Raw genomic sequence first — 27750 nt, 5'->3', positions numbered from 1 at the left:
AAAATTGTTCCGCTAAAAAAAGACACAACACACATCCATAATCTCAAGAGTGATTGAAAGGTTTGTGCTGTGCTGTGCTGTGCGTGTGTGTGTGTGTGTGTGTGTGTGTGTGTGTGTGTGTGTGTGTGTGTGTGTGTGTGTGTGTGTGTGTGTGTGTGTGTGTGTGTGTGTGTGTGTGTGTGTGTGTGTGTGTGTGCTTCCCTGTGCTCTGTGTGTGTGTGTGTGTGTGTGTGTGTGTGTGTGTGTGTGTGTGTGTGCGTGCGTGCGTGCGTGCGTGCGTGCGTGTGTGTGTGTGTGTGTGTGCGTGCTTCCCTGTGCTCTCTCTGTGTGTGTGTGTGTGTGTGTGTGTGTGTGTGTGTGTGTGTGTGTGTGTGTGTGTGTGTGTGTGTGTGTGTGTGTGTGTGTGTGTGTGTGTGTGTGTGTGTGTGTGTGTGCCATAAGTGCCAGATACTGTAGTTATTAGAGTAATTGTGTTTGTATGTATTTTCTCCAGTCATTCCTATGTAAAAACACAATGCCCAAATGTACAGTACAAAAGTTTAGATGTCTTGAGTAGTATTACTACCATGCAATAACACAAACACAACCTCAGCTGCTGTTGAATGAGCAAATCTTTAATAGTATGTCTCCCTCTCCACCCAACCTGCAAAAAGAGAGAGAGAACATGTTATTGACATTTGCACACACACAAAACTTTGCCATGGAAACAGAAAAGGAACTCTATAAAATTCTAGAATGTTGTGGTATTGTTGGTATTGCAGTGCACTGACCTCCTGGGTATCGTCTGAGGCAAAGCTTTCTGAGCTCATCATAGATGAAGATGAGGAGGGAATAGGGGATGGCACAGAACCACCACTCCAGCCTAGACACACAGGAGAAGAGGAAAGAGGATGAACAAACAGAAAAAAACAGTTTGCACGCATGCACGCACACAAGCACAAACAGATAGACAGACAGAGACACAGACAGACAGACAGACAGACAGACAGACAGACAGACAGACACACACACACACACACAAGTGGTGTCAACAATAATCGATTCAGCGATGCAATGCAATGCGGGGCATGGGCAATCCAATTCAATGCGTCAAGTTCCATAATCGATGCAGTCATTTTTTAAAGTTTCAATTACTTCTGTGGATATTTCGGGAGCAAATGAATGTTAAATTAAATAAAAGCACTTCAAAGCATTGAAAACTGCAAGACTGATACAGAAAACTGCCAATAAATTGTTGCTCAGTATCTGACTACTTGTATTGCCTCATCAGGACTGATGAAACATTTGCTTTGCTTTCAGTAGAAATGTAATGCATTGCAATGCATTGTAGAATTGAATCGGATCTAATCGAATAGAATTGAATTGAATCGAATCGCTACCTCCCGAATCGTAATCGAATCGAATAGTGGGGGCAGTGCCAATGCACACCACACACACACACACACACACACACACACACACACACACACACACACACACACACACACACACACACACACACACACACACACACACACACACACAAAGTACTATGTAGTATGAGTATTACACAGCTGTGTGGTAGTGGTCTTACTTGAGAGGGTACATGCGCAGGGCCACAGACACACACACACACACACACACACACACACACACACACACACACACACACACACACACACACACACACACACACACACACACACACACACACACACACACACACACACACACACACACACACACACACACACAGTATAATATGTAGTATGAGTACTACACAGCTGTGTGGTAGTGGTCTTACTTGAGAGGGTACATGCGCAGGGCCACTCCCATGCCTGGCGTGTAGGAGAGGAAGGCCGCCAGGAGCGTCTCCTCAAACAGCCCAAAGATCAGGATCTTATTTCTGAAACACAACAAACAAGATCGTTATTACAGTATTATAATCCACTTGAAACGAGCTGAGACGCACTTCTAAGCAAGTTTGGATTGCATTAAGCACTTAAAGGATCAGTTCAGTCAATTTCAATATGCTGTTGTATTGCTCACACTACCCTTGACTTGTCAGTACCCGGTAATGCCACATTTTTCGGCTCAGCCCTTTCCAAGATATGGGCAATTGTAATGGGGGCAACGTTTGTTTACTTTTTTTTTCAAATGAACATAGGCCTACTCCAAATATTTCCCCAAAAGGTACCACTGTTTGCTAGTTGTCTGCTGATGTTTTATAACATTTTGGATGTTTTTGGAAATAAAAAAAAATGTTTTTTTGAAATGCAAACAAAGCGCTGCCCCCATTACAGAGACCAGGATCTCGGAAAAGGCTGAAGAAGAAGAAAAAAAAACTCAGGTACTGACAAGTCCAGGGTAGTTTGAGCATTACAGCTGCATGTTGAAATTGACTGAACTGGTCCTTTAAATCGTGGACTTCACCATAAACACGTAGTAGTGCTACCAATGATACATTACTTTGTATTGACTAGTCAAATAGAAATAGTCAAATAGAACTCCTCCCTAATCGCCAACCAACAACTACGGATGTCCGCTGGACATCGATGCCAGTGTGCGGGGCTGTATTGAAAACAATGGGATCGAACTTTGGCAGGGCAATACTCTAATTGTGTATTATACAGTAGTAACTGCACCAGAGAGAGTAGAGAGAGAGAGAGATTCCATTGGCCCACTGTTTCTGGGTTCTACCTAAGATAGCCTACTTTAATTCTGCATTTAGATCGTCTCTGGTTCTACTATTGCAAGGGGGGGTTCTTGCAATAGTAGAACCTGGTTCTGGTTCTGGTTCTACTATTGCCCTTTAGGCAGACTTAAGGACTGTTCTATTCAATGCTAGGAGTATTATGACATGGCCCTTTAGGCAGACCGGAACTTGGTCACGTTAGGTGCCCATAGCAACCTATTACATTGGCATATCTCTATATACTTAAAGAATCTCTGACTGCACTGTACCTCATGCCCTGCTGGAAGACAGAGTTCCTCCTGGTCTTGCAGACGATGAGGTCGGCCCACTGCACGATCACGATGCTGGCAAAGAAGGCCGTGTGGCACGTGAACTCCACGATCTTCCTCTGCTCGTACGTCTGCACGGACGAGACGACACACAACAGCAAGACAAAGAAACACACAAGGCAATTTAACGTGAGGTCATACTGCACATACTGATCCAGTCTCAAACCTGAGAGAGAGAGAGACAGAGAGAGAGAGAGAGAGAGAGAGAGAGAGAGAGAGAGAGAGAGAGAGAGAGAGAGAGAGAGAGGAGTGAGACTCTACTCACCCACTGTTGTCCGTAGCTGTCCTCCAGGTCATTGACGTGCTTATTGTCCCAGTGCGTTCTGATTCCCAGCAGCCTCCCCGGCAGGAAGCCGTTCTCCGCCAGGATCACGAAGTAGGTGAAGAAGCCCGCCAAGGCCTGGATCATGCCTGAGGAGCAAGACACACACACACACAACACATGACAACAGTGTGATGGAGTCCATCACTAGGGTTGTGGGTGTGTTCTGACTAACATGCCAATGAGCCTGGCTCTTTGGTGTAGCGGTCAGAGCCCCAGTTTACTACTCCAGAAGGTCTGGGTTCGAGTCCCAGCTGGGCAACTCTACTCCCCTTCGCTACAAATGGTGTCAGAAGTGGGATGGTACAGTGAGGCCATCGGAAGCGTACCCATTGTGTGTGTAATTCCATGTGAGGTGACCCCGGTGTGAGGGACCCCAGTGATGGGTGAAGCATTGATGACGGGGCACACTGGATGGGAGAAGCATGATGGGCAGTTGCGTGAGGGACACCATGCGTGTGTGAAGTGCACGGGTGCGTTTCCCAAAGGGGAAGGCAGTGTGATGGAGTGACTATCACTAGGGTTGTGGGTGTGTTCTGACTAATATGCCAACAAGCCTGGCTCTTTGGTGTAGCGGTCAGAGCCCCAGTTTACTACGTCTGGGTTCGAGTCCCAGCTGGGCAACTCTACTCCCCTTCGCTACAAACAGTGTTTCTCAACTGGGGCCGTTGAGAAGGAGACAGCTGAGAGAGGGGTCAGTGCTGAGTTGCCATTGGGGGGGGCATTAGTCTATTTTGTGTTTAAAAAAAGGGGCATTGCCAGGGCTGTTGGGAGGCTTATGATGAGGTCCATAAGGGTCCTTATTAGGGGTGTAGATAAAATCGAAATGCATCGATGCATCGAGGTATCGGCCGGCAATTTAATCGAATCGCATCATATCGTGGGGCATTCTTAAGTATCAAAAAGAATCGAATCGCAGGCTCCTGTGCAATGCCCTAGCTCCATAACACAATAATAGTGGAAAGATAATTGGAAAAAGTCGAATCGAATCGAATCGAATCACATTGTATCGTGGGGAATTCTCAAGTATCGAGAACATGGACCATGAGAGAGCATGAAACGTCATGAGGGTATGCATTGTCAATTCAGTGCTTAGAGAGTATTCTGGGCCCAAATACACTTTATATGGTGTTAAACAGACTATTGTATATTAACACTACTACATTTTTGCTGTGTTTCTGTGGAAGTGCGTTCACAAGAAGCACCTCCACCACTCTGACCCCTAAGGACTATTTATTGACCTTTTTTTTAGTTTTCCTGTGGAATGTGCCACCAGATCTGACCTTTGCAGAGCCCCGTCATGGTAAATACCGGCAAATATCATTCATAATTAAGCACCCCATGCCTATAGTTTGCCTTGGACCACTAATTGCTAACTGCTAACTGCTGGGTGGCGTGTGCTTACCGATCTGGCCGTAGGCAATACTGATGAGCCTCTCGTTGACCAGCTTGTCTGTCTTGGGGTTCCTGGGCTGGCGCTTCATGATGTCACTCTCTGCTGCCTCATAGGCCAGCGAGATAGCGGGGACCTGGAAGAAGACATCATACCACAGGAGTAAGGTTTTTTTCCCAGTTCTAGAATTTCACTTGGACACTCTACAGCTCCCATAGAACTATTAAAAATCCAGCAAAGTCCCTGTGACATCATCATGAGAACTCAACATTTTTGCAAAATTCTACATTTGTGATGGTACTCAAAGGGTAAATTCATGAACGAATGATCCCTGAAAAATATTTAGAATGTCAGACATGTGTCTCACCATGTTGGAAAATCGATACAGAGGATAGTAACGGTCCCTAGGGGCAGGGTGTGTGTGTGTGTGTGTGTGTGTGTGTGTGTGTGTGTGTGTGTGTGTGTGTGTGTGTGTGTGTGTGTGTGTGTGTGTGTGTGTGTGTGTGTGTGTGTGTGCGTGTGCGCGTGCGTGCGTGCGTGCGTGCGCGTGCGTGTGTCTCACCATGTCGGTACCCAGGTCGATGCAGAGGATGGTGACCGTGCCGAGGGGCAGGGGGATGCTGCAGATAATGAAGAAGAGGAAGGGGGTGATCTCCGGGATGTTGCTGGTCAGTGTGTAGGCGATGGACTTCTTAAGGTTGTCGAAGATCAGCCGGCCTATGGTGCCAAACGAAGCATATTAGAGATTGCAATTTGTTGTATATTGGAATATGAAATGACGCCAATCACTTGTCAGCATTTGCAACGCGCCGTTCCATTTTATAACTCCACAAAACAAGGTAGAAAGACCTGAAAACAATTACGGTGTGAAATAGCCAAATTATCTATCAACCAGATTCATTGGTGAAGGTCTGCACTCTCTGGGTGCATTTCTAGGTAAATATGTGGTTCCGTTCATGCTGTCTGGCCTGAAACTCAGGCGGCAAAAGGAGAAACAGTTAACTTTTACAATAATGTAAGGCAGTGGTTCTTAACCTGGGGTGCGGGCACCCCCTGGGGGTGCGTCAGACATTTCAGGGGGTGCGCGGCATGTTGGTTGTGTTGAGGTTGTGACCAAAATCTTGCTTGGAAACATTATAATTAGGCCAAATGTAAACCACATTGAAACATGTTTTGGTCCCCATTTAAAGTCATTAAGGTTTTCATTAATAAAAAAATCATTGTAATACATTACTAAAATCCTTTTTTAGGGCTTGTACACGTTATACATGTTGGGTTGGGGGTGTGAGGCTAGTCTTGTGAACAAGTAAGGGGGTGCGCTGAGAGAAAAAGGTTAAGAACCACTGATGTAAAGGATTAGTGTAGCCTACTGTACAGTAGGCCTAAGTCTGCCCAGCAATCAGAGTGGAGTGGGGAAAAAGGAATGTGAACTCTAATTGACCCCGGAGTTATATAATCTACAGGTTTATGCTGCGGTGTTGATTAGCGCAACTCTTATTTAGTACCCCTGTCACTTCATGTGACACCATGTCTCTTTGATAGGATGCACTAGGTCACTTTTGGTATTGTCTAGTTCATTGTGGGTTGCTTGTATGTTATGTGTGTCCTATATGTCTGATCTACCCTTGGGTACCAATAAAGTAATCTAATCTAATCTAATCTAATCTAATCTAATTGCTAATCTAATCTAATCTTAAGTGATCTTTACAAACAGCGGCATAGTTACTGCACATGCATAATGTTGCTTAATTATTGCAATGTTGTTGCTGTTGTTGTTATTTTGTATTTTTGTCCCTGCAACAATGTTGATGTTGTGTAATGTCTGGTACCCCCCAACAAACAAAAAAAGAAACAAAAAATGAAATCTGCGACACCAGGCTCCTGTTAATGACTTTTTTCATGACATTCGGATGATTTGCCCTTTTATTTGACATCTGGGTAGATCGTCCGAAGCATCATGAATGAAACATTAGAGGGAGCCTGGAGTCACAGACTTCATTTTCTCTCAGTTCCGTCCTTAGTCCAGTTCCCAAAAACTTTGAGGTAAATGTGGGTATTTGTTTTTCTTAAAGGTGCACTGTGTAATATTTTTAGTAGTTTATTTCCAACATTCATGCTGCCCATTCACTAATGTTACATTTTCCATACGTAAATACTTACCATCACCATCCAATTCTATTGAAATCTATTCAAATTCATGATAACTGGGAAAAACTGGGGATCTTCTACATCAGTGCTTCCCAACCTATTTTGTCCTGCGTACCCCCTAAGCCATTTTGTCATATGATGTGTACCCCCTCGCCCTCACACACGCTCTGTTCCTCTATCCCAATGTGACTATACTCAATATATTTGCTATTATTACATTTTTCCGCATACCCCCTGAGGTGTGCTCGCGTACCCCTAGTGGTACACGTACCCCTGGTTGGGAAACACTGCCCTACATGGTGCGCCATTTTCAATTTACAGAAATAGACAATTTTAGCTGAAATACTTACTTGTACTTTGGTCATACTAGTAAATATTAATTCATGAATTAATAAATATTCATGAAAATGTAAAAATTGGCAGTAGACAGCAACATTTCACTGAACAGTGTAGTTGCAATACCTACTCTGGCCACCATCTTACGTAAGGGTTAACGTTCGGCGAGAAGGTCGCTACCGTGGAATAGCAGCACGACAGAGAGAATCTTTAGACCCCGACGCGGAGCGGAGGGGTCTTGTTCTCTCTGAAGTGCTGCTATTCCACAAAGCGACCGACTCGCCGAAAGTTAACCCGCTTATTATATGGATATACTTAAATGATTCACACATGGCGGGGACATTTCTTTAGGCCTATTTAATGTGAGGTCTAGCCTATTATAGCCTAGTTTTTAATGTCAAAAGATTGTTGCTGCGCAAAACAAAACAGTGCCGTTGTGGAACACCGCTAACAGCTAGGTAGCCAGGACAACAGGTGTTGTCTATCACAGCAGCTGATTACAGTCTTGTTGAAAAGTCGCTTTAGCAGTGAAAAGTCTTGTTGCCATTGACAGCGGTCTGTTATAGACCAACCCGTCCGTTATCGAAAAATAACAGACGTGCGAACGTTGGGGAGCCCCGTTGAAATGAATGGAGCATTCGACCTATGACGTCACAACCATATAATAAACAGTGTTAAAGGTGGGGTTGCAGGTTAACCATTTTAAGAAAATGTACCATTATGACATCACGTTGGGGATTCCGCAGGCTCATAGGAGTCTATGTAGAACCTTAGAATCCTGGGGGAGTTCCCCCAACGTGATGTCATACCTGCAACCCCACCTATTTATAGTTCTAAAGTCTGGCACCCACCCTCCTCCACGCCGGTCACGATGGAGGCGAAGTTGTCGTCCAGCAGGATCATATCGGCGGCCTGCTTGGAGACGTCGGAGCCAGAGATCCCCATGGCAACACCGATGTCAGCCTTCTTCAGGGCGGGAGAGTCGTTCACGCCGTCACCTGTCACGGCCACGATGGCACCCTGCAGCACACACAGAAAAACACACAGCAGCGGCAACACAGAGTTTAGAGAAGAAGAACAATGATGCTGGGTTGAACATCCAGAATGACGACACAGAGTTTAGAGAAGAAGAACAATGATGCTGGGTTGAACATCCAGAATGACGACACAGAGTTTAGAGAAGAAATATGATGCTGGGTTGAACATCCAGAATGACGACACAGAGTTTAGAGAAGAAATTTGATGCTGGGTAGAACATCCAGAATGACGGGACAGAGTTTAGAGAAGAAGAACAATGATGCTGGGTTGAACATCCAGAATGACGACACAGAGTTTAGAGAAGAAATATGATGCTGGGTTGAACATCCAGAATGACGACACAGAGTTTAGAGAAGAAATTTGATGCTGGGTAGAACATCCAGAATGACGGGACAGAGTTTAGAGAAGAAGAACAATGATGCTGGGTTGAACTTCCAGAATGACGGGACAGAGTTTAGAGAAGAAGAACAATAATGCAGGGTTGAACATCCAGAATGACGACACAGAGTTTAGAGAAGAAATATGATGCTGGGTTGAACATCCAGAATGACGACACAGAGTTTAGAGAAGAAATTTGATGCTGGGTAGAACATCCAGAATGACGGGACAGCCATTAAAAAAAATTGTGCACAAGCAACTTGCTAGGATTTTGCATAATGCTATTAAAACAGTCAAATAAGACATTGATGGGCTTTTGACCCATTGACCAATATAATCTCCCTATCATACCCAACCATATCTTACTAGAAGGACTCTACTACTGGACTCTACTACTGCATAGCTTTCTATTCTATTCTATTCTAATCTATTCTATTATATTCCATTCTATTCTATTCTATTCTATTCTATTCTATTCTATTCTATTCTATTCTATTCTATGAACCCTTGTCACATAGAGAGTAGCCACAAGGTGCTGATTGGCAGCCCTCCATGACGATGGGTTCCTATTCAATTCAATTCAATTCAATTCAATTCTATTCTATTATATTATATTATATTATATTACATTCTCTGCTAATCTATGCTATTCTATTCTAGTATTAATCCTTATGGCTCACCTGTCGTGTGCATCCCTCCACGATGATGAGTTCCTATTCTAACTTTATACTAGGGATGGCGAAAATGTAAAAAACTCTTAACCGGCTACTGAGACTCATTAACCGGTGGTTAACCGGTTAACCGGTGATCTTAAATGATACAACGTTTGCGTGCCTGATATGCACAGCACTGAATTTTTAAAATTTTATTTCTCACATAAGCCTTTTTTTTTGCAGCGCAGACAGGACCTGTCATGTCCAGCCAGTGTTGCCAGATGAAAAATGCTGAATTATCGTACCAAAACCTCAAAATTATTGTTTTTGGGGGCTTTTTGGGAGTAAATTATTATTATTATCATTATTATTATTATTATTATTATTATTATTATTTTTATTATAATAACCAGTTAACCGGTGGCAGAATTTTTTTGCCGGTTAACCTTGATCCGGTCGACTATCGGTTAAACAGTTACCAGTTAACATCCCTACTTTATACCTAATCTAATCTAATCTAATCGTATCTAAAATAATCTAAACTAATCTAATCTAATTTTATTTCATCCATAATAATCAATTCTATTTTATTCAATTCGATTCTATTCGATTCTATTCTATTCTAATTTCTATTCTATGATGGCTGACCTGGCGTTGGCATCCCTCCACGATGATGAGTTTCTGCTGGGGCGAGGTCCTGGCGAAGACGATCTCGGTGTGGTTCCTCAGGATGTCGTCCAGGATGTCAATATCCATGTCCTTCAGGTCTCCGCCGTGCACCACACACGCCTTGGCATCCCTATGGGGACAGAGAGAACACACAGCTTGGTTATCTACACAGCTTGGTTATCTACACAGCTTGGTTTACATATACATGCTTTGGCATCCCTATTAGGACAGAGAGAGCACACAGCTCGGTTATCTACACAGCTTGGTTTACATATACACGCCTTGGCATCCCTATGGGGACAGAGAGAACACACAGCTTGGTTATCTACACAGCTTGGTTTACATATACACGCCTTGGCATCCCTATGGGGACAGGAAGAGCACACAGCTTGGTTATCAACACAGCTTGGTTATCAACACAGCTTGGTTATCAACACAGCTTGGATATCTACACAGCTTGGTTATCAACACAGCTTGGATATCTACACAGCTTGGTTTACATATACACGCCTTGGCATCCCTATTAGGAAATAAAGAGCACACAGCTTGGTTTACCTCAGTGGTGTAGTCTACGGAATATACCCACTTCTAAATTTCAGGGATTTCAGTATACCCACTTAATATTGATTGATCCATTGTTTTGAATAGCACAAATATATACAATACCACTTCAAAAATGCTCAAATACACAGTATACCCACCATATAAAAGTAGACTACACCACTGGTTTACCTACAGTACATGCTGTGGCATCCCTGACACAGAGGGACAGCGAGAGAGAGAGCACAGCTTTCTTTGTTATATTCCATGGCCATATAACGTTTCGAATGTTTGAGACACTCTTCCTCCATTCAATAAAACAAAACAAAGGAAAAAGGATTTCAAGTGTGCGGACCTTTCACAGAAAAAAAAGACTTGAATCTTGACCATGGATGCATGTGCAAAATTTTCCTCCTCAACTGAGTGGCCTGCTTTGCAAACATGTAAAGTGGTGGTGCGCCCATACAAGATGCAGGTGCAAGACAAAAAAGTCAAAACTATGAACATAAAGATGAATGTCCGCACACTGCTACCGTGTTGCTTTTTTACTTTCAAGTGAACGCTTCCGAGCTAATCGCTCTTCACTTGAAAATTAAAAAAGCAACATGGGAGCAGTGTGCGGACATTCATCTTTATGTCATCTTCATCCCTCCTCCAACAATCAGTAACTATTGCAATGAGACTTTTTATATCTGAATGTTTAATGTGAAATAATCTATTTTGTTTGTATGTATGCTACTAGACACCTACATTTCCTTCGGGATCAATAAATGTTACTCTACTCTACACTACTCTACTCTAGTCTACTCTACTCTACTCTATGTTCACTGCTTTGCGATATGACGGTACTGTACCTGGGGTTAACCTCGTCGACTGGGATGTTGAGGCGAGCTGCGATGTCCTCCACTGTCTCATTCCCCTCTGAGATGATGCCCACCCCTTTGGCTATGGCCTTCGCCGTGATTGGGTGGTCACCAGTCACCATGATCACCTGATTGGACAAGAGGTGTGTGAGGTCACAAACAGTACATGAAGGTGGTTAGAACTTTAGAAATGTGATTTCAGGCTCTTGTTATGATGTCACAAATACTTTATAGGGTATTTAAGTTCTAGAATGACTGAGAAAATCAAAGTTCAAAAGTTCAAAGTACTTTATTTGTCATTTGTGCATAAACTAGTCCAAGCACATAGGAACTCTTGTGCAGGCCCTCTGAGTCAATAAATAAATAGAATTAAATAGAAAAAATAGGGAAAAGACAAAATACGTTAAAAAGTGATAAAAATCAAAGATCGAAAGAATAAGAAAAAGTGGGTCAAATGTTCTTTTTTGCCATCAGCCTCACTGTTGCTGGGAAGAAACTGTTAAAAAACCTGATGCTCTGAAAAGAGAATACTGCATATGGTTTGAAAAAAAATCGAGCATTCTACTCTTGATAAATGAACAAGAGCTCGGTATGTGAACGGTTTCAAGATCAGAGCTCAGATTTCTGTCTTGTTCGAGCGTGTGTATTGGCAGTTTACAAACATAGCCTTTGTCACATTCAGTTAGGCCGGCCGCACATTGGTTCCGACAGCACTGCGGCGCACTATTGCTTCCGACACAATTCGGACCCCCAACCCCAATTTCACACAGACATAGCATTGATAGTCAATGGGCGGCGCCGACAAAATAGAACTCGTCTCTAATTGCTATCCGACATCCACGAATGTCCGTGGACATCGGCGCCAGTGTGCTGGGTTCTATTGAAAACAATGGAATCGAACTTTTGCAGAGCAGTGCTCAGGGTAGTCCAACAGAAAATAATGAAATGGAACGACTTTGGTCGCTTCAGTTACATTACCAACAGTTAATGGTTAGCCAGGGGCTGTTATGGGCTCTAAATGTGCCAAAGTGTGTCGCTCTAGACGAGGCATGTGTGTGTGCGCGAGTTTCATACCTTGATGCCAGCGCTCCTGCACTTGCCCACGGCGTCGGGCACGGCGGCACGAGGAGGGTCAATCATGGACATGAGGCCGACGAAGCAGAGGTTGTCTGTGGGGAAGTTGAGGTCCTCCGCGTCGAACTGGAAGCCCGCAGGGAACTGGTCATCGGGCATGTTGTAGTGGCAGAAGCCTGTGGAGAGAAGAGTACAGTCAGGATAAGGGGGGTATAGAACTAGGACAGACGTGCACATGGGTGTGTGTATCTATTTTGTGTGTGTGTGTTTATGTGTGTGGGTGGGTGTGTGCTTGCCTGTGCTCTGTGTGTGTGTGTGTGTGCTCTCGCCTATGTGTGTGTGTGTGCACTCTCTCCTGTGTGTGTGTGTGTGTGTGTGTGCTTGTCTGTGCTCTGCATGTGTGTGTGCTTGCATGTGTTTTGTGTGTGTGTGTGTGCTTGCATGTGCTCTGTGTGTGTGTGAAAGTGAAAGCCCATTGGGAAACTCCAACTCCCATTGTCATTGTGACACAGCACACAAGTGAACACTGCACACTGCACACAACGAAATTGCATTTATGCCTCACCCGTGCAAGGGGGCAGCCCTCAGTGGCGCCCCATGGGGAGCAGTGCGGTGGGATGGTACCATGCTCAGGGTACCTCAGTCATGGAGGAGGATGGGGGAGAGCACTGGTTGATTACTCCCCCCACCAACCTGGTGGGTCGGGAGTCGAACCGGCAACCTCTGGGATGCAAGTCTGACGCCCTAACCGCTCACCCATGACTGCCCATGACTGTGTGTGTGTGTGTGTGTGTGTGTGTGTGTGTGTGTGTGTGTGTGTGTGTGTGTGTGTGTGTGTGTGTGTGTGTGTGTGTGTGTGTGTGTGCTTGCCTGTGCTGTGTGTGTGTGTGTGTGTGTGTGTGTGTGTGTGTGTGTGTGTGTGTGTGTGTGTGTGTGTGTGTGTGTGTGTGTGTGTGTGCTTGTCTGTGCTCTGTATGTGTGTGTGTGTGTGTGTGTGTGTGTGTGTGTGTGTGTGTGTGTGTGTGTGTGTGTGTGTGTGTGTGTGTGTGTGTGTGTGTGTGTGTGTGTGCTTGCATGTGTTCTGTGTGTGTGTGTGTGTGTGTGTGTGTGTGCTTGCATGTGCTGTGTGTGTGTGTGTGTGTGTGTGTGTGTGTGTGTGTGTGTGAGTGTGTGCTTGCCTGTGCTGTGTGTGTGTGTGTGTGTGTGTGTGTGTGTGTGTGTGTGTGTGTGTGTGTGTGTGTGTGTGTGTGTGTGTGTGTGTGTGTGTGTGTTGTGTGTGTGTACTGTGTGTGTGTGTGTGCGCCTATATGTGTGTGTGTGTGTGTATGTGTGTGTGTGTGTGTGTCTATGTGCGTGTGTGTGTGTGTGTGTGTGTGTGTGTGTGTGTGTGTGTGTGCTGTGTGTGTGTGTGTGTGTGTGTGTGTGTGTGTGTGTGTGTGTGTGTGTGTGTGTGTGTGTGTGTGTGTGTGTGTGCGTGTGTGTGTGTGTGTGTGCTTGTCTGTGCTCTCTCTCTCTGTGTGTGTGTGTGTGTGTGTGTGTGTGTGTGTATGTGCTTGCCTGTGCTGTGTGTGTGTGTGTGTGTGTGTGTGTGTGTGTGTGTGTGTGTGCGTGGTGTGTGTGTGTGTGTGTGTGTGCTGTGTGTGTGTGTGTGTGTGTGTGTGTGTGTGTGTGTGTGTGCTGTGTGTGCTGTGTGTGTGTGTGTGTGTGTGTGTGTGTGTGTGTGTGTGTGTGCTCTCGCCTATGTGTGTGTGTGTGTGTGTGTGTGTACATGCTTGCCTGTGCTGTGTGTGTGTGTGTGTGTGTGTGTGTGTGTGTGTGTGTGTGTGTGTGTGTGTGTGTGTGTGTGTGTGTGTGTGTGTGTGTGTGTGTGTGTGTGCTCTCGCCTATGTGTGTGTGTGTGTGTGTGTGTATGTGTGTGCGTGTGCGTGTGTGTGTCCCTAGTACCCAGCACTCTCTCCCCCAGGCCGCCCAGCTCCAGGTATGCGTTCTGGAAGGCGTCCTTGAGCTCCTCGTCCAGGGGGAGGTCCTTGCCCCCAATGAGGATGCTGGAGCAGCGGTCCAGGATGCGCTCCGGCGCCCCCTTCATCACCAGCAGGTGAGTGGTCTCCGCCGCCGCGTTGGGGTTCTTGTGGATGGACAGCTGTGGGGATAGCAGGAAGAAGAGAAGGGGGAGGAGGAGGAGGAGGAAGAGAGAGAGAGAGAGAGAGAGAGAGAGAGAGAGAGAGAGAGAGAGAGAGAGAGAGAGAGAGAGAGGGACAGAGACAGAGACAGAGACAGAGACAAAGACGGAGAGACATAAGAATTGTAATGTTCGCTTGCAGGTATTTGTTGGTAGTGTTGGTACAGTTGGTAGAGGGGGCGGGGGGGAAGGGTGTAACACAGTCAAGTGTTCTATCAAACAGCTTCCTTGGCAGAGGTCTGCACTCTCTGAGTGCATTTCTATTATTTGGTATAGCATGTGTCTTCACCTGCTATTTGGTATAGTATGTGTCCTCACTGTATGGTATTTGGTATAGTAGACCTATGTGTCTTCACTGTACTTGGCATTTGGTATAGCATGTGTCTTCTGTGAAGTGAAGTGTAGTACAGGGAAGACTCTTCACTGTACCTGGTAGTTGGTATAGTATGTGTCTGTACCTGATATTTGGTATAGTATGTGTCCTCACTGTACCTGGTATTTGGCATAATATGTATGTGTGGTCACTGTACCTGGTACTTGGTATAGTAGGTATGTGTCTTCACTGTACCTGGTATTTGGTAGGCCTATATTATGTGTCTTCACTCTACCTGGTATTTGGTAGGCCTATATTACGTGTCTTCACTGTACCTGATATTTGGTATACTATGTGTCTGTACCTGGTATTTGGGATAGCATGTGTCTGCACTGTACCTGATATTTGGTAGGCCTATATTATGTGTCTTCACTATACCTGATATTTGGTATAGTGGGCTATGTGTCTTCACTGTACCTGATATTTGTTGGTGGAGTTGAAGGGGATCTCTGCGACCTTGGGGTGCTTCTCCCTCATCTCCTTGACGGAGCCGCAGCACAGCTCAATGCACTTCAGCAGCGCGGACTCGGACGCATCACCTGCCACGTCCCTCTAGGTGGCAAATAGACAACACACACACGCGCATGCACGCGCACGCACGCATGCACGCACGCACACGCACACACACACACACACACACACGCACGCACGCACGCACGCACGCACGCACGCACGCACGCACACACACACACACACACACACACACACACACACACACACACACACACACACACACACACACACACACACACACAAATACACACATTGTGATGAGAATGTGGTTGTTGTGATGCTTATTATTTTCATGTTCATGCATTGTGGGTACATGGCACATGGGTACATCCTGTGTGTTCTATACCGGAACACTGTGGAAAACAACTGTCAGTAGTTTACAACTATTACAGCAAATTTCTAGACATACACGTAGCTCTATCTTCTCAGGGACTCAATTTGTATATTGACAATAACAAAGGGAGAGGGTAAACGAGACAGCGCTATAGCAGAAAATGCAGAAAGTGTTTGTATATAAAAGCGTAGTCACCAGACGGACACAATGTGAGGGAAACATACACATGTAACCTATACATACATACATACATACATACATAATTTTTTTGCAGAGAGTTTGGCATTTCCTGTTTGGCTGACAACCAGCAACCATTTATCATCTGCCAGACACCGAAAAAAAAGTGACTACTTCTGTTTTCTTTTCTTTGTTTTTTTTTGTACATTTTAGCCTTTATTGGGACAGGGCAGTTAAGACGCAGATAGGAAATGAGGTGGAGAGATAGCTGGGGTGGGAGTGCAACGTGACCCAGGCTTGACTCAGGCCGCTTGACTCGGGGCAGGACTGCGAGGAAAAAATCAGGCCGGGCATTTTCAGCCAAGACATGGATTCGCCATTGCCTGGTTAACACCAGACCTAATCACAATTATGACACAGGGACCATGATCTTGGCCGTTATGAGTCATCCTCGCCAGACTGTCTTTCAGATCGAAACGATTGTGTAGAACTAAAGGCAGTATGGGAGTTCCCAGGCTAGATTCACCAGGCATTGAGAGAGACAATGAAGCCTGTGGCAACATTTGAATCTGACTCGAAGAGGTCTGCTGTGGCGACATGGGTCCTGATAACACTACATTGAGGGTTGCCTGGTTATCACCCAGACTAATCACAAGTGAGATTAGGTCTGGGGAGTTGCCTATTGTAAATTCCGTAGGGGGCAGAATACTTGGCTATTATGACACACTGCCCTGCTCTCTGATTGGGCAGAGAAACTGTAAAGGTCGGAATGCTTGGCCATTATGACACAGGGACCATGATCGAAACGATTGTGTAGAAATAAAGGCAGTATGGGAGTTCCCAGGCTAGATTCACCAGGCATTGAGAGAGTCTGCTGTGGCAACATGGGTACTGATAACGCTATATTGAGGGCAAGACCAGGCCCAAATCATCAACAGTCCACGGGGCAAATGCCCTATCTGCCTTATGGCCCATCCAGCTATGGTGGGACTCATACTTGGGTTCCCATAGGCCACTGTGCCCGTATACAATATTGCATGGGTATGTTAAAGCATTGCCCCACAACACCCCCATAAGAACGACTAATTTGTAATAACTTCAAACATTTACAAAAAATGCCCCTCATATCCTGTAGACTGCTCCAGGGAGCGGCTACGGAATGCACCTTCGCCACGGCTGCATTACTACAGACAATATGTCTTCATGGTATGTTTAGACATGAAGGATATAAGGCCATATACCAGCCAGGGCTGAGGTTACCAGTGTATCTGTGAAGACTCGCAGTCATCCAGGGTTTTCTTAGTCAAAACAGATGTTAGGTGCTACGTATGGGCCTGATATTCATCTAACCTTCAGGTTGGGCACGTTGGTGTTTCTCTATTGGTTAAGTGACCTTGAGAATGGGCACGTTGGTGTTTCTCTATTGGTTGTCTGACCTTGAGAACGGGCACGTTGGTATTTCTCTATTGGTTATCTGACCTTGAGGATGGGCACTTTGGTGTTTCTCTATTGGTTGTCTGACCTTGAGAACGGGCACGTTGGTGTGTCTCTATTGGTTAAGTGACCTTGAGAATGGGCACGTTGGTGTTTCTCTATTGGTTGTCTGACCTTGAGAACGGGCACGTTGGTGTGTCTCTATTGGTTATCTGACCTTGAGGATGGGCATGTTGGTGTTTCTCTATTGGTTAACTGACCTTGAGAACGGGAACGTTGGTGTGTCTCTATTGGTTATCTGACCTTGAGGATGGGCACGTTGGTGTTTCTCTATTGGTTAACTGACCTTGAGAACGGGAACGTTGGTGTCTCTCTATTGGTTATCTGACCTTGAGGATGGGCACGTTGGTCTGCTCGGCGAGGAAGACGGCGCGGTTGCAGAGGCCGGCGACGCGGGCGAGGGCATTCCAGGTGGCGGAGCTGCGGTCGAAGGTGGCACCGCTCTGGTTCTCCGTGGTGTCCGCCTCGTGGATCTGGTTGTCGAACCACATGTGGGCCACCGTCATGCGATTCTGGGTCAGCGTGCCGGTCTGTAGACAGAGCGGAAAGGAACAACATAGAGTAAATTAGAATACAGGGCCTACATGAAGCAAAGATGGACACAATTTGCTTTATCAGTGAAACATGTAATTCGCTATTTATTTACAACACAGATTAAGAAAAAGGACAAAGAAAAAGTATATAAAGGAGAAAAAGAAATATATACAGCACAAGTGCAAACAAGAAATGAATAGGAGTAGGATAGAGATAGAGATAGGATATTGCACATATCCTACTACAGCACATAATTGACTGCACATGTACAGGTACATGTAGTGTTGTGATGTTGGAGCGTATGCTTGCCTTGTCGGAGCAGATGGTGGAGGTGGAACCCAGTGTCTCCACGGCCTCCAGGTTCTTCACCAGACAGTTCTTCTTGGCCATGCGCTTAGCAGTCAGGGTCAGGCACACCTAGACATGTACACACGCACGCACACACGCATCCACACACATAGATACACACAGATCATTGGGCAGATGTTCAGGGCTATGCAATTGGTTGTCAGGATCAAGCATAACTAGATGGACACACACATACACACACACACACACGGCGGCTAACTCACGGTCACGGTGGCGAGCAGTCCCTCGGGCACGTTGGCGACGATGATGCCGATAAGGAAGACGACGGCCTCCAGGAGCGAGTAGCCGAGCACGAGGGAGAGGACAAAGAAGGAGACTCCCAGGAAGACGGCCACGCCCGTGATGATGTGGATGAAGTGCTCGATCTCGATGGAGATGGGCGTGCGGCCGACCTCTAGACCAGAGGTCAGCGTGGCGATGCGACCCATCACCGTACGGTCGCCCGTGCTGATCACGATACCACGGGCGGTACCTAGAGGGGAAGGACAGTGGAAGAAACGTAAAATTGTGTGAGCCTCTATGGCAGACGTGGGCAAAATCAGGCCCGGGGGCCACATGCGGCCCGCTCAGCCATTTCATGCGGCCCTCAGAGCCTTTCCGAGAAAAAAATGCAGATTCATATGGTCACTCATTCTTAAATTGGCTACCTAAAACAAGGGTCTTGGAAACCGAAGATTAGATTACTAAAGTCTACAACTAGATACAATTAGCAGGAATTGCATAATTGACAATGGTGTAATTATGTTGGCGTACACCATTTCTTATTATTGGCACGGGCAAGTTGCCTACGACATCTGGCCCTTTGGTCAACTTTCTAAACCCAATGCGGCCCTTGGGCCGAAATAATTGCCCACCCCTGCTCTATGGCGTGATGTGTATGCATGCATGTACTTATGTGTACCCATGATGTGTATGTGTACTTAAACAAAAAACAAAAAACACTAACCCTACCAAAGAATATACATCTCTAACAACTAACAAGAAGCGACACTCAGGTCTTTTATGGGACGGTTTGAGTCAGTTTTGAGTCAAATCCGCCATTCTGGAATGAACAGGTAGTCACGTACGCCACTTTGTTATGACCAGTAGCCATAGCAACGTTCTTTGGCCATAGGAAAGACCGTGGATCTAATGCTAAAGTTAGCACAATATGGCAAGCTACTTTGGCAACGTTAGGCTTATAGACAATTAAGTTCTGCACTGATTGTGCTGAAAAAACACATGAGATAGTGTAGCCCCTTAATGCGCGCCGTACCTCCAGTGGCACGCTGTAATAGTCATTGAAATGTAACTACCATAGCACTACAATACCATGACACAACATAGGCCCTTTAGTAATGCACCACAACTTGGTCATTACCACACTGGTAACAACAAATATATAAAGCCGCGTCTTAAGGGGATAAGCATTCATAACTGAAGAATTTTCGATAGTTATATCGATGTAGTTTTACCGCATTATGTAGAAATCCTGTACACATTCCCAATGCATTCCAATGTAATTTGTCCAATATTCATTCCAGAATGGCGGCCGCGGCCGAAAATCATGGGGCAAAGTGTTGCAATGGGGCGTTGTATTGAGTGTCGCTTCTTGTTACATCCATCTTCTTTGACCCTACTTAGCATCTGCTCTTGTTGTTCTGTATATTTCCTGTGAAAATTCCACTATCTTTGTATAGTGATGTGATTATGTCTGCGATTGTTAGTCGCTTTGGTTAGAAAGAGTCTGCCCAAATGCAATGTAATGTGATGTAATGTAATGTATTGGAAAGGCGATGACTTCAGTTTATTTTGATAGATACAACTGATACGATTGGCTATGGCTACACGTATGCCAAATGATACACATTCTTAACACCCGATAAACGGTCGTCGTCAACCACACACCGCCTACGGGATTTACAGTGGGCAGGTCTCCAGACCTTATCTCACTACCCAGGTAGCAAAAACCGTTAAGAACAGTCGGCCTGATCTTGGCAGAATGTCGGCACTGTCGGCTGAGAGTCGGCTCGGCTGGAACACTGGTTACCGTGACTCAGCCAACACTTCATAGAACACTGAAAATAACTGTCACTTCTTGCAGTAACTGAGCCAACACTCTGCCGACACTGAAAATAACTGTCAGTCTCATGCAGTAACTGAGCCAACACTGAGCCGACACTGTCGGCCTACGGTAATAGGACCATTATTGGGCCGCGGACAAAGCCAGAATCGGACCGACTGTTATCACTCGCGAAAAAAGGATCTGGCCAACAATGGGCCAGATAAACTTTGCTACCTGGGTAGTGAGCAGGTCTGGTGACAGCATGGCAATACCTTCTACTAGGGCTGCACGATTATGGAAAAAATCATAATCACGATTATTTTGGTCAAAATTGTAATCACGATTATTAATCACGATTATTGATTTTTTGCAGATTTTTTTGAAAATTATAACAAGATGAAATATAACCAAGAAATAATTACATACGGGATGAGCTAAATAAAATGAATTGTAATAATTATGTAAAGGCAATAGCATGAAACTTAGGTGGACAGATTTCTGGCCAGAAACACCAGCCTGTCAGTATGTTCTGGCTTCAAGGACGCTCTCAAAGGTTGGTCACTATTGCCACGATTAAATCACGATTGAAATCACGACTTCGATTTCACGATTTTATCATGATTTTGGATTATTTTCGATGAATTGTGCAGCCCTACCTTCAACACAGTTGGTGGAGAAGAAGGCGATGTTCCTGGTCTCCAGGGGGTTGTCGTTGGAGAAGTCCGGGGACCTGGTCTGGGGCTCCGACTCTCCCGTCAGCGAGGAGTTGTCCACCTGAAACAAGATGTCAAAGGTAAATGAAGGATGAATCGCCGCACACTGGTATCTTTGCTGGTAGTTTATTTGGCGAACAACGCGTTTCGCTGTTGCTTCATCAGGTTCACTCTGTGCAGTGATTCATCGTTCATTTACTTGGATTACTCTTACTGCACACCACCAGCACCTGGACAGTGGTTGTGCACAGGGACGTTACTTTAAGATGTCAAAGGTGTTGGCTTGGCTTGGCTTGAAAAGTGGTGGGGACATAACAAAGGCACATTGTCGGGTATGCTGTTTTTGCATTACATTTGTAAAAAAAAAGTGGTGGGGACAAGTTGGGTTTGTCTCAAAAGAGGTATGGACATGTCTCCACCATTCACATCTAAAATTAAGCCCATGCAAGATATTGACATTGTGAAAATGTGCCCTGTACTGTACTGAATATTATGTGTGTGTTTGTGTGTGCATGCATGTGTGTGTGTTTATGTGTACTTGCCTGTGTGTGAGTGCATTTGTATGTATGGATCTGTGTGTAGAGCTATGTGTGCGTACCATACAGTACCTTATGCCGATGTGTGCGTGGACTGTATCTGTGTATGTACTGTATCTGTGTGTGTGTGTGTGTGTGTGTGTGTGTGTGTGTGTGTGTGTGTGTGTGTGTGTGTGTGTGTGTGCCATACCTTTGCTCCGGTGGCAGCGATGATGCGTATGTCGGCGGGGATGCGGTGTGTGTGTGTGTGTGTGTGTGTGTGTGTGTGTGTGTGTGTGTGTGTGTGTGTGTGTGTGTGTGTGTGTGTGTGTGTGTGTGTGTGTGTGTGTGTACGGTACCTTTGCTCCCGTAGCTGCGATGATGCGTATGTCGGCGGGGATGCGGTCTCCTCCCTTCACCTCCACTAGGTCTCCCACCACCACCGTCTCAGCGTTGATCTGCTGCTTCTCACCGTCACGCATCACCAGGGCTTGCTGTTTACACACACACACACACACACACACACACACACACACACACACACACACACACACACACACACACACACACACACATACGCAAACACATGCATACACATGAGCACACACACACACACACACACACACACACACACACACACACACACACACACACACACACACACACACACACATGACGGTTAACCTGCCTCCCTCGGTTTGCTACTGGTTGAGGGCAGAAAAGGCTGTGAAGTTTAAACCAAACACTTTCTTAGTCTCAATAGAAATCTCTGATTAAACCACGTCACTACCTCGAACACGCCCCTACCCAGGGCCATTAGAGCTGCTCAAAGTTGATTGCTTCCTGACAAAGTGGGTGGAGTTCCTGATTTCTTTGGAGCGAAAGAAAATTTGTTTTGCTCCTGACCTGACTAGAAGCAATGCTGAAGCCGACATTGCTTCTAGTCAGGCCAAGAGCAATGCAAATATTGATTCTGATCTCCCGAAAAAACTGGAACTCCACCCACCCACTTTTGTCGGAGCCCAGTCAACCAGTAGCAAACCTAGGGAGGTGGGTCAACCATGCCATTTGGGAAACGTTAATTGTTATGGTCAAGTCTCGAAGAGATTTGAAAGTCGATGATAATCAGGGTAACCCTGAAGGTGTTGCGTCACTAGGAGAGCGTAGCCTGGCTAGGGGTTGTGCTAGGGACGGGCATTGGAAATTAGCCTATGGCTACAAATGCTATGATGCTTATCTGTTAGGCTGCATGATGTGTATTTGTCCCTACTCAAATAAAATGAAGAGCAGGACAGCACTCCAAGTGTTGTGGTTTATTGCCCGTCAGACGTTTCGGGGTTAACCTTCTTCAGTGTCTTTTTTTTTTTTTTTCTTTGCCCGACACTGAAGAAGGTTAGCCCCTGAAACGTCTGACGGGCAATAAACTGCAAAACTTGGAGTGCTATCCTGCTCTTTATTTATTTCATATATTTTTGAGGAATGAGCACCCAGTTGTTTACTTTGTTTGAGTTGAGCGCGTTACACCACTGAGTTCAATTGATCCCTACTCAAATAAACCATAACTGAACTGAACTAAACTGACCTGAGGGACGAGGTTCTTGAAGGAGTCCATGATCTTGGAGCTCTTGGCCTCCTGGTAGTAGGAGAAGCAGCCGGTGATGACCACCACCACGGACAACACCACACCCAGGTACAGCTGCAAACACACACAGGACACAGGTGATGACAACACCACACCCAGGTACAGCTGCAAACACACACAGGACACAGGTGATGACCACCACCACGGACAACACCACACCCAGGTACAGCTGCAAACACACACAGGACACAGGTGATGACCACGACAGGCAACACCACACCCAGCTGTAAACACACACACAGGACACAGGTGATGACAACACCACACCCAGATACAGCTGTAAACACACACACACAGGACACAGGTGATGACAACACCACACCCAGATACAGCTGTAAACACACACACACAGGACACAGGTGATGACCACGACAGACAACACCACACCCAGATACAGCGGCAAAACACAGGACACATTATATATTTTACAGGACACATTTTACACACATACGTACACACAACAACCCAAACCCACGCACACACACACACACAAGTACACACATGTACACACACACTAGTAACCACACTCATTGTCATTGGCTGGTTCGTCCTACGTGGTGGCGAGCACTCCATAGGCCAAAACAGACACACACACACACACACACACACACACACACACACACACACACACACACACACACACACACACACACACACACACACACACACACACTAGTACCCACATACGTATACTCACATTGTCATTGGCCGGTTCGTCCTCCATGGCGGCCTGCACTCCGTACGCCACGAAGCAGAGCATGGCTCCAGTCCAGAGCAGCATGGAGAAGCCCCCGAACATCTGCTTACAGAACTTCACCCACTCCGGGATGGTGGGCGGGGGGGTCAGCGCGTTGGGGCCGTCACGGGCCAGGATCTCCGCAGCACGGGCACCGGTCAGGCCCTGGGGGAGAGAGGGAGGGAGAGAGAGAGAGAGAGGGTTACAGAGAGAGAGAGAGAGAGAGAGAGAGAGGAAGAGAGAGGAGTCCGCACATTTGGGCCATCATGGGTCAGGAAGAGGAGAGGAGAGGAGAGGAGAGGAGAGGAGAGGAGAAGAGAAGAGAGGAGAGGAGAGGAGAATGGATCAGAGGAGAAGAGGAGAGGAGAGGAGAGGAGAGGAGAGGAGAGGAGAGGAGAGGAGAGGAGAGGAGAGGAGACCAGAGGAGAGGAGAGGAGAGGAGACCAGAGGAGAGGAGAGGAGAGGAGACAGGAGGAGAGGAGAGAAGAGGATAGGAGAGGAGAGGAGACCGGAAGAGAGGAAAGGAAAGGAAAGGAAAGGGAAGGAAAGGAAAGGAAAGGAAAGGAAATGAAAGGAGAGGAGAGGAGAGGAGAGGAGAGGAGAGGAGAGGAGAGGAGACCGGAAGAGAGGAAAGGAAAGGAAAGGAAAGGAAAGGAAAGGAAAGGAAAGGAAATGAAAGGAAAGGAGAGGAGAGGAGAGGAGAGGAGAGCTCACCTTGATTAGGTCAGTGCCATACTTGTTACTGAGTTCATCCAGGGTCAGCTTGTGGTCGTCCTGGACACAGTGAAGAGAAGAAGAATTAAGTGATGATGCTCTAATCCAGTGGTTCCCAACCTATGGGTCGGGACCCAACTTATGGGTCGCCAAAGATCCACAGGGGGTCGCGGAGCCCTCTTGATTTTAAGGGGTTTCGTTTGAAATATATATAGCCCATGTTGAATAAATGACAAAGCATTTAACTAATAAATGCATAGAAGCAGCAAATTGTAAGTGCTACATTAAACATGTTTTCTATATTTGACCAAAGAGGAATTGAGGAATAAAATAACCAAAATTAATTTTCCCAGGAAACAGAGGGCATCTTGTGACTCCGTCTCGTGCAAGCGCTCGTGTGGTTGGGTCACCAAAGCTTACAATAGTAAAAACATAGGTCCCTTAAGAAAAAGGTTGGGAACCACTGAATGGTTCCTTTTTTTTAGCGAGGACCCCCCCGCCTAAGGGTCCCAACCCCCAGCTCTAATCGTTCCTGATGATTAAAACACAATCTAAATTTACACAGGTTTTGACTCACCATATCAACTTCCCTTTTCAGCTCATCCATATCCTTCTCCTTATTCTTTTTCTTTTTCTTCTTCTCCTCCCCCGTCTCATACTGCTCAGTGGACTGATCGGAAATGACATGAAATAGAAATAGAATAGAAACAATTTAAAAAAACAAAACATTTTAATGTCATTATTCTCAGTAAAAGGAGATTTTAAAGCCTTCCCATACACATTATTTTCTGGGCAAATAATATAAGTAGAATATGTTTCTTTAGAACGAGTTAGCTTCCTTGATTTACCATAATAGGCTACTTTGGATTTTCACAACATTACATGTGCAGCATGCTAAAGAGATGCATGGGAAAATGGGCTGGGAGAAAACACCCCAAAACAATAGCACCATAGCCCTGTGTAAAGAGAAAGGCCTCTCTGGTTGTTAAGGAGTATGGTAATGACCTCTGAAATGCTGCCAAAAGGGGGCTGTTTCAATGTGCATCCATCACAGAGACGGTAAACAGCAAAGCCTCCTCTTCCTTATCTTTAAGGCTCTTTTACTACGGTGATGAATGGCTAGCAGCTAGGCTAGGCCAAGTTCCAGATTCCAAGTAGTTCCAAGTTCTAATTCCCAAGTTCAAAGCTACACTGAACTAACTCAGACGCTAGGCTTTAGCACTAAAGTCTGAGTCCATGTCCGAAACTAGGCTGTGTCAGGTTTGGGGGACAGTACAGCTATTCCTCTATCAGGTTGAGGGAAATTGTATCTCTAATTTGAAAATAATACATGTGCGCACAACTGTGACACAAGGAGCAGGTGTGTGTGTGTGTGTGTGTGTGTGTGTGTGTGTGTGTGTGTGTGTGTGTGTGTGTGTGTGTGTGTGTGTGTGTGTGTGTGTGTGTGTGTGTGTTTGTGTGTGCGTGTGCGTGTGCGTGTGCGTGTCCGTGCGTGCACACGTGTGTCTGTGCGTGCATGCTTGCGTGCGTGCGTGTGTGTGTGTGTGTGTGCTGTGGGGCATCCTGGATGGGGAGAAGTACGGTGAGAGGTATGCAAGGGACACGAAGAGTGTGTGAAGCACACTGCTTCCCGAGCACGGCTCTGTTTTCCCAAGGGGAAGTTAGTGTGATGGAGTGGCCATCACTAGGGTTGTATGTGTGCTCTGAGTGTCATGCCAATGAGCCTGGCTGGTGGTTGGCTTGGTGTTGTGGTTAGAGCCCCAGTTTGGCACCCCAGATGGCACGGGTTCGAGTCCCGGTGGGGCAATTCCACTCGACTTCACTACAGCCACACATTCCTCAAGATTACCCCAAATACCGAGTAGGGGTCTGCAATAATAGCAGCACTCACTCACACCCACAGGGCACAGTAGGGGTCTGGGCCCTGTCGCACCATTATACAACTATAGTGGTATGGGGCACAGTGCCTATATCCACCAGCATTCCTTGCATTTCCATGTGGACTATAGGATAAAAAGCAGACTTCAGATTGGTGATGGAATTTGTTTAGGCTAATAGAAAAACCTGACAGTGATGGATAACCTGTCTTCTGAAGCTTTGTCATACATTCCACAAACAATTGGTTCCACCTGTGTGGGTTGAAGGGCATAGAAACTAAAATATAATCTCTAATCTGCTGGGATCCATTCAACCACAATAAGACCACAACACCTGAGCATTTCCCACCTGAAAACTGAGCATCCGTCAGGAGGTGGTGGGGCAATATTATACATACATAGGGTGACTACATCTAAAGCAATATATCCAAAAACACAAATAGCCTGGACTACAGTGATTAGAAACTATTAGCCTAAATAAGCTGTGTTTAAAAAGAAAAAAAGAACAGAACAGCCAGATGCCTCATACATTGCAAAGCATAACCCAAAAATCGGCTACATTTGTTTCAAACTCACGCTTTTTTCCCCATATTGAATCAATCACTCAATCAAGTAAAATAAATAGAACACATTAGCATGCAGTCAGAGATCATCCAGTCTCTCTGATGCAGTGCTGCAGCTGCCAGCGACACAGGTGAGACGCGCCTTCTTTTCACTGTCGACAATGCCCGCACACACTCAAGTATCCTACGAATGTCATCGTTTTTGCATTTTCCGTCGTGAACAATTTAATTTAGTAGTCTAAAATCTTATTAAAGCTATATTTAAATGGATTTAAACACGCTCTCCGATGATTATACGATTATGACGCTGTCATGGCAACTTTTTTTCCAATCAAAAAGTTGCGAAACGTTGCGCATTTAGGAAAAACAAATGTGCGCATCTAGTTGTTTAGCCAATGGTACTTACCCCCATCTTCACAACGCGGTTGGGTCACGAGTACTTCCACAAAATCCAACTTTTGTGTCCGTCTGGCTGCCCTGGTCACCTCCGTGGGGTGACAGTCCCACCAAGCTCCTGCTGCACTGATGTTGTTGCAGCGCACTTTTAAAAGCTGCT

At 45.8% G+C, this 27750-nt stretch overlaps 1 protein-coding gene across 1 annotated transcript; it reads right to left on the bottom strand.

Moving 5' to 3' along the window:
• Nucleotides 1-597: 597 nt before the first annotated feature.
• On the bottom strand, nt 598-27750 carry atp1a1b (ATPase Na+/K+ transporting subunit alpha 1b). Its single transcript, XM_063212982.1, has 23 exons — nt 27601-27750; nt 25332-25424; nt 24755-24814; nt 24002-24205; nt 23245-23358; nt 22022-22156; nt 21091-21208; nt 18594-18862; nt 18331-18438; nt 17817-18017; nt 15387-15521; nt 14362-14557; nt 12418-12593; nt 11335-11471; nt 9920-10070; nt 8054-8222; nt 5281-5435; nt 4731-4854; nt 3269-3414; nt 2944-3074; nt 1784-1885; nt 771-862; nt 598-643 (listed from the first exon to the last, which is right to left on the bottom strand). The coding sequence occupies exons 1-23, from the start codon at nt 27604-27606 to the stop codon at nt 615-617; spliced, it is 3051 nt and encodes a 1016-aa protein (XP_063069052.1). The 5' UTR covers nt 27607-27750; the 3' UTR covers nt 598-614.

This window comes from Engraulis encrasicolus, chromosome 13 (genome assembly GCF_034702125.1).
Source record: "Engraulis encrasicolus isolate BLACKSEA-1 chromosome 13, IST_EnEncr_1.0, whole genome shotgun sequence".
In the NCBI taxonomy this organism is placed as follows: Eukaryota; Metazoa; Chordata; class Actinopteri; order Clupeiformes; family Engraulidae; genus Engraulis; species Engraulis encrasicolus.
This window is presented reverse-complemented; position numbering and strand designations above follow the sequence as displayed.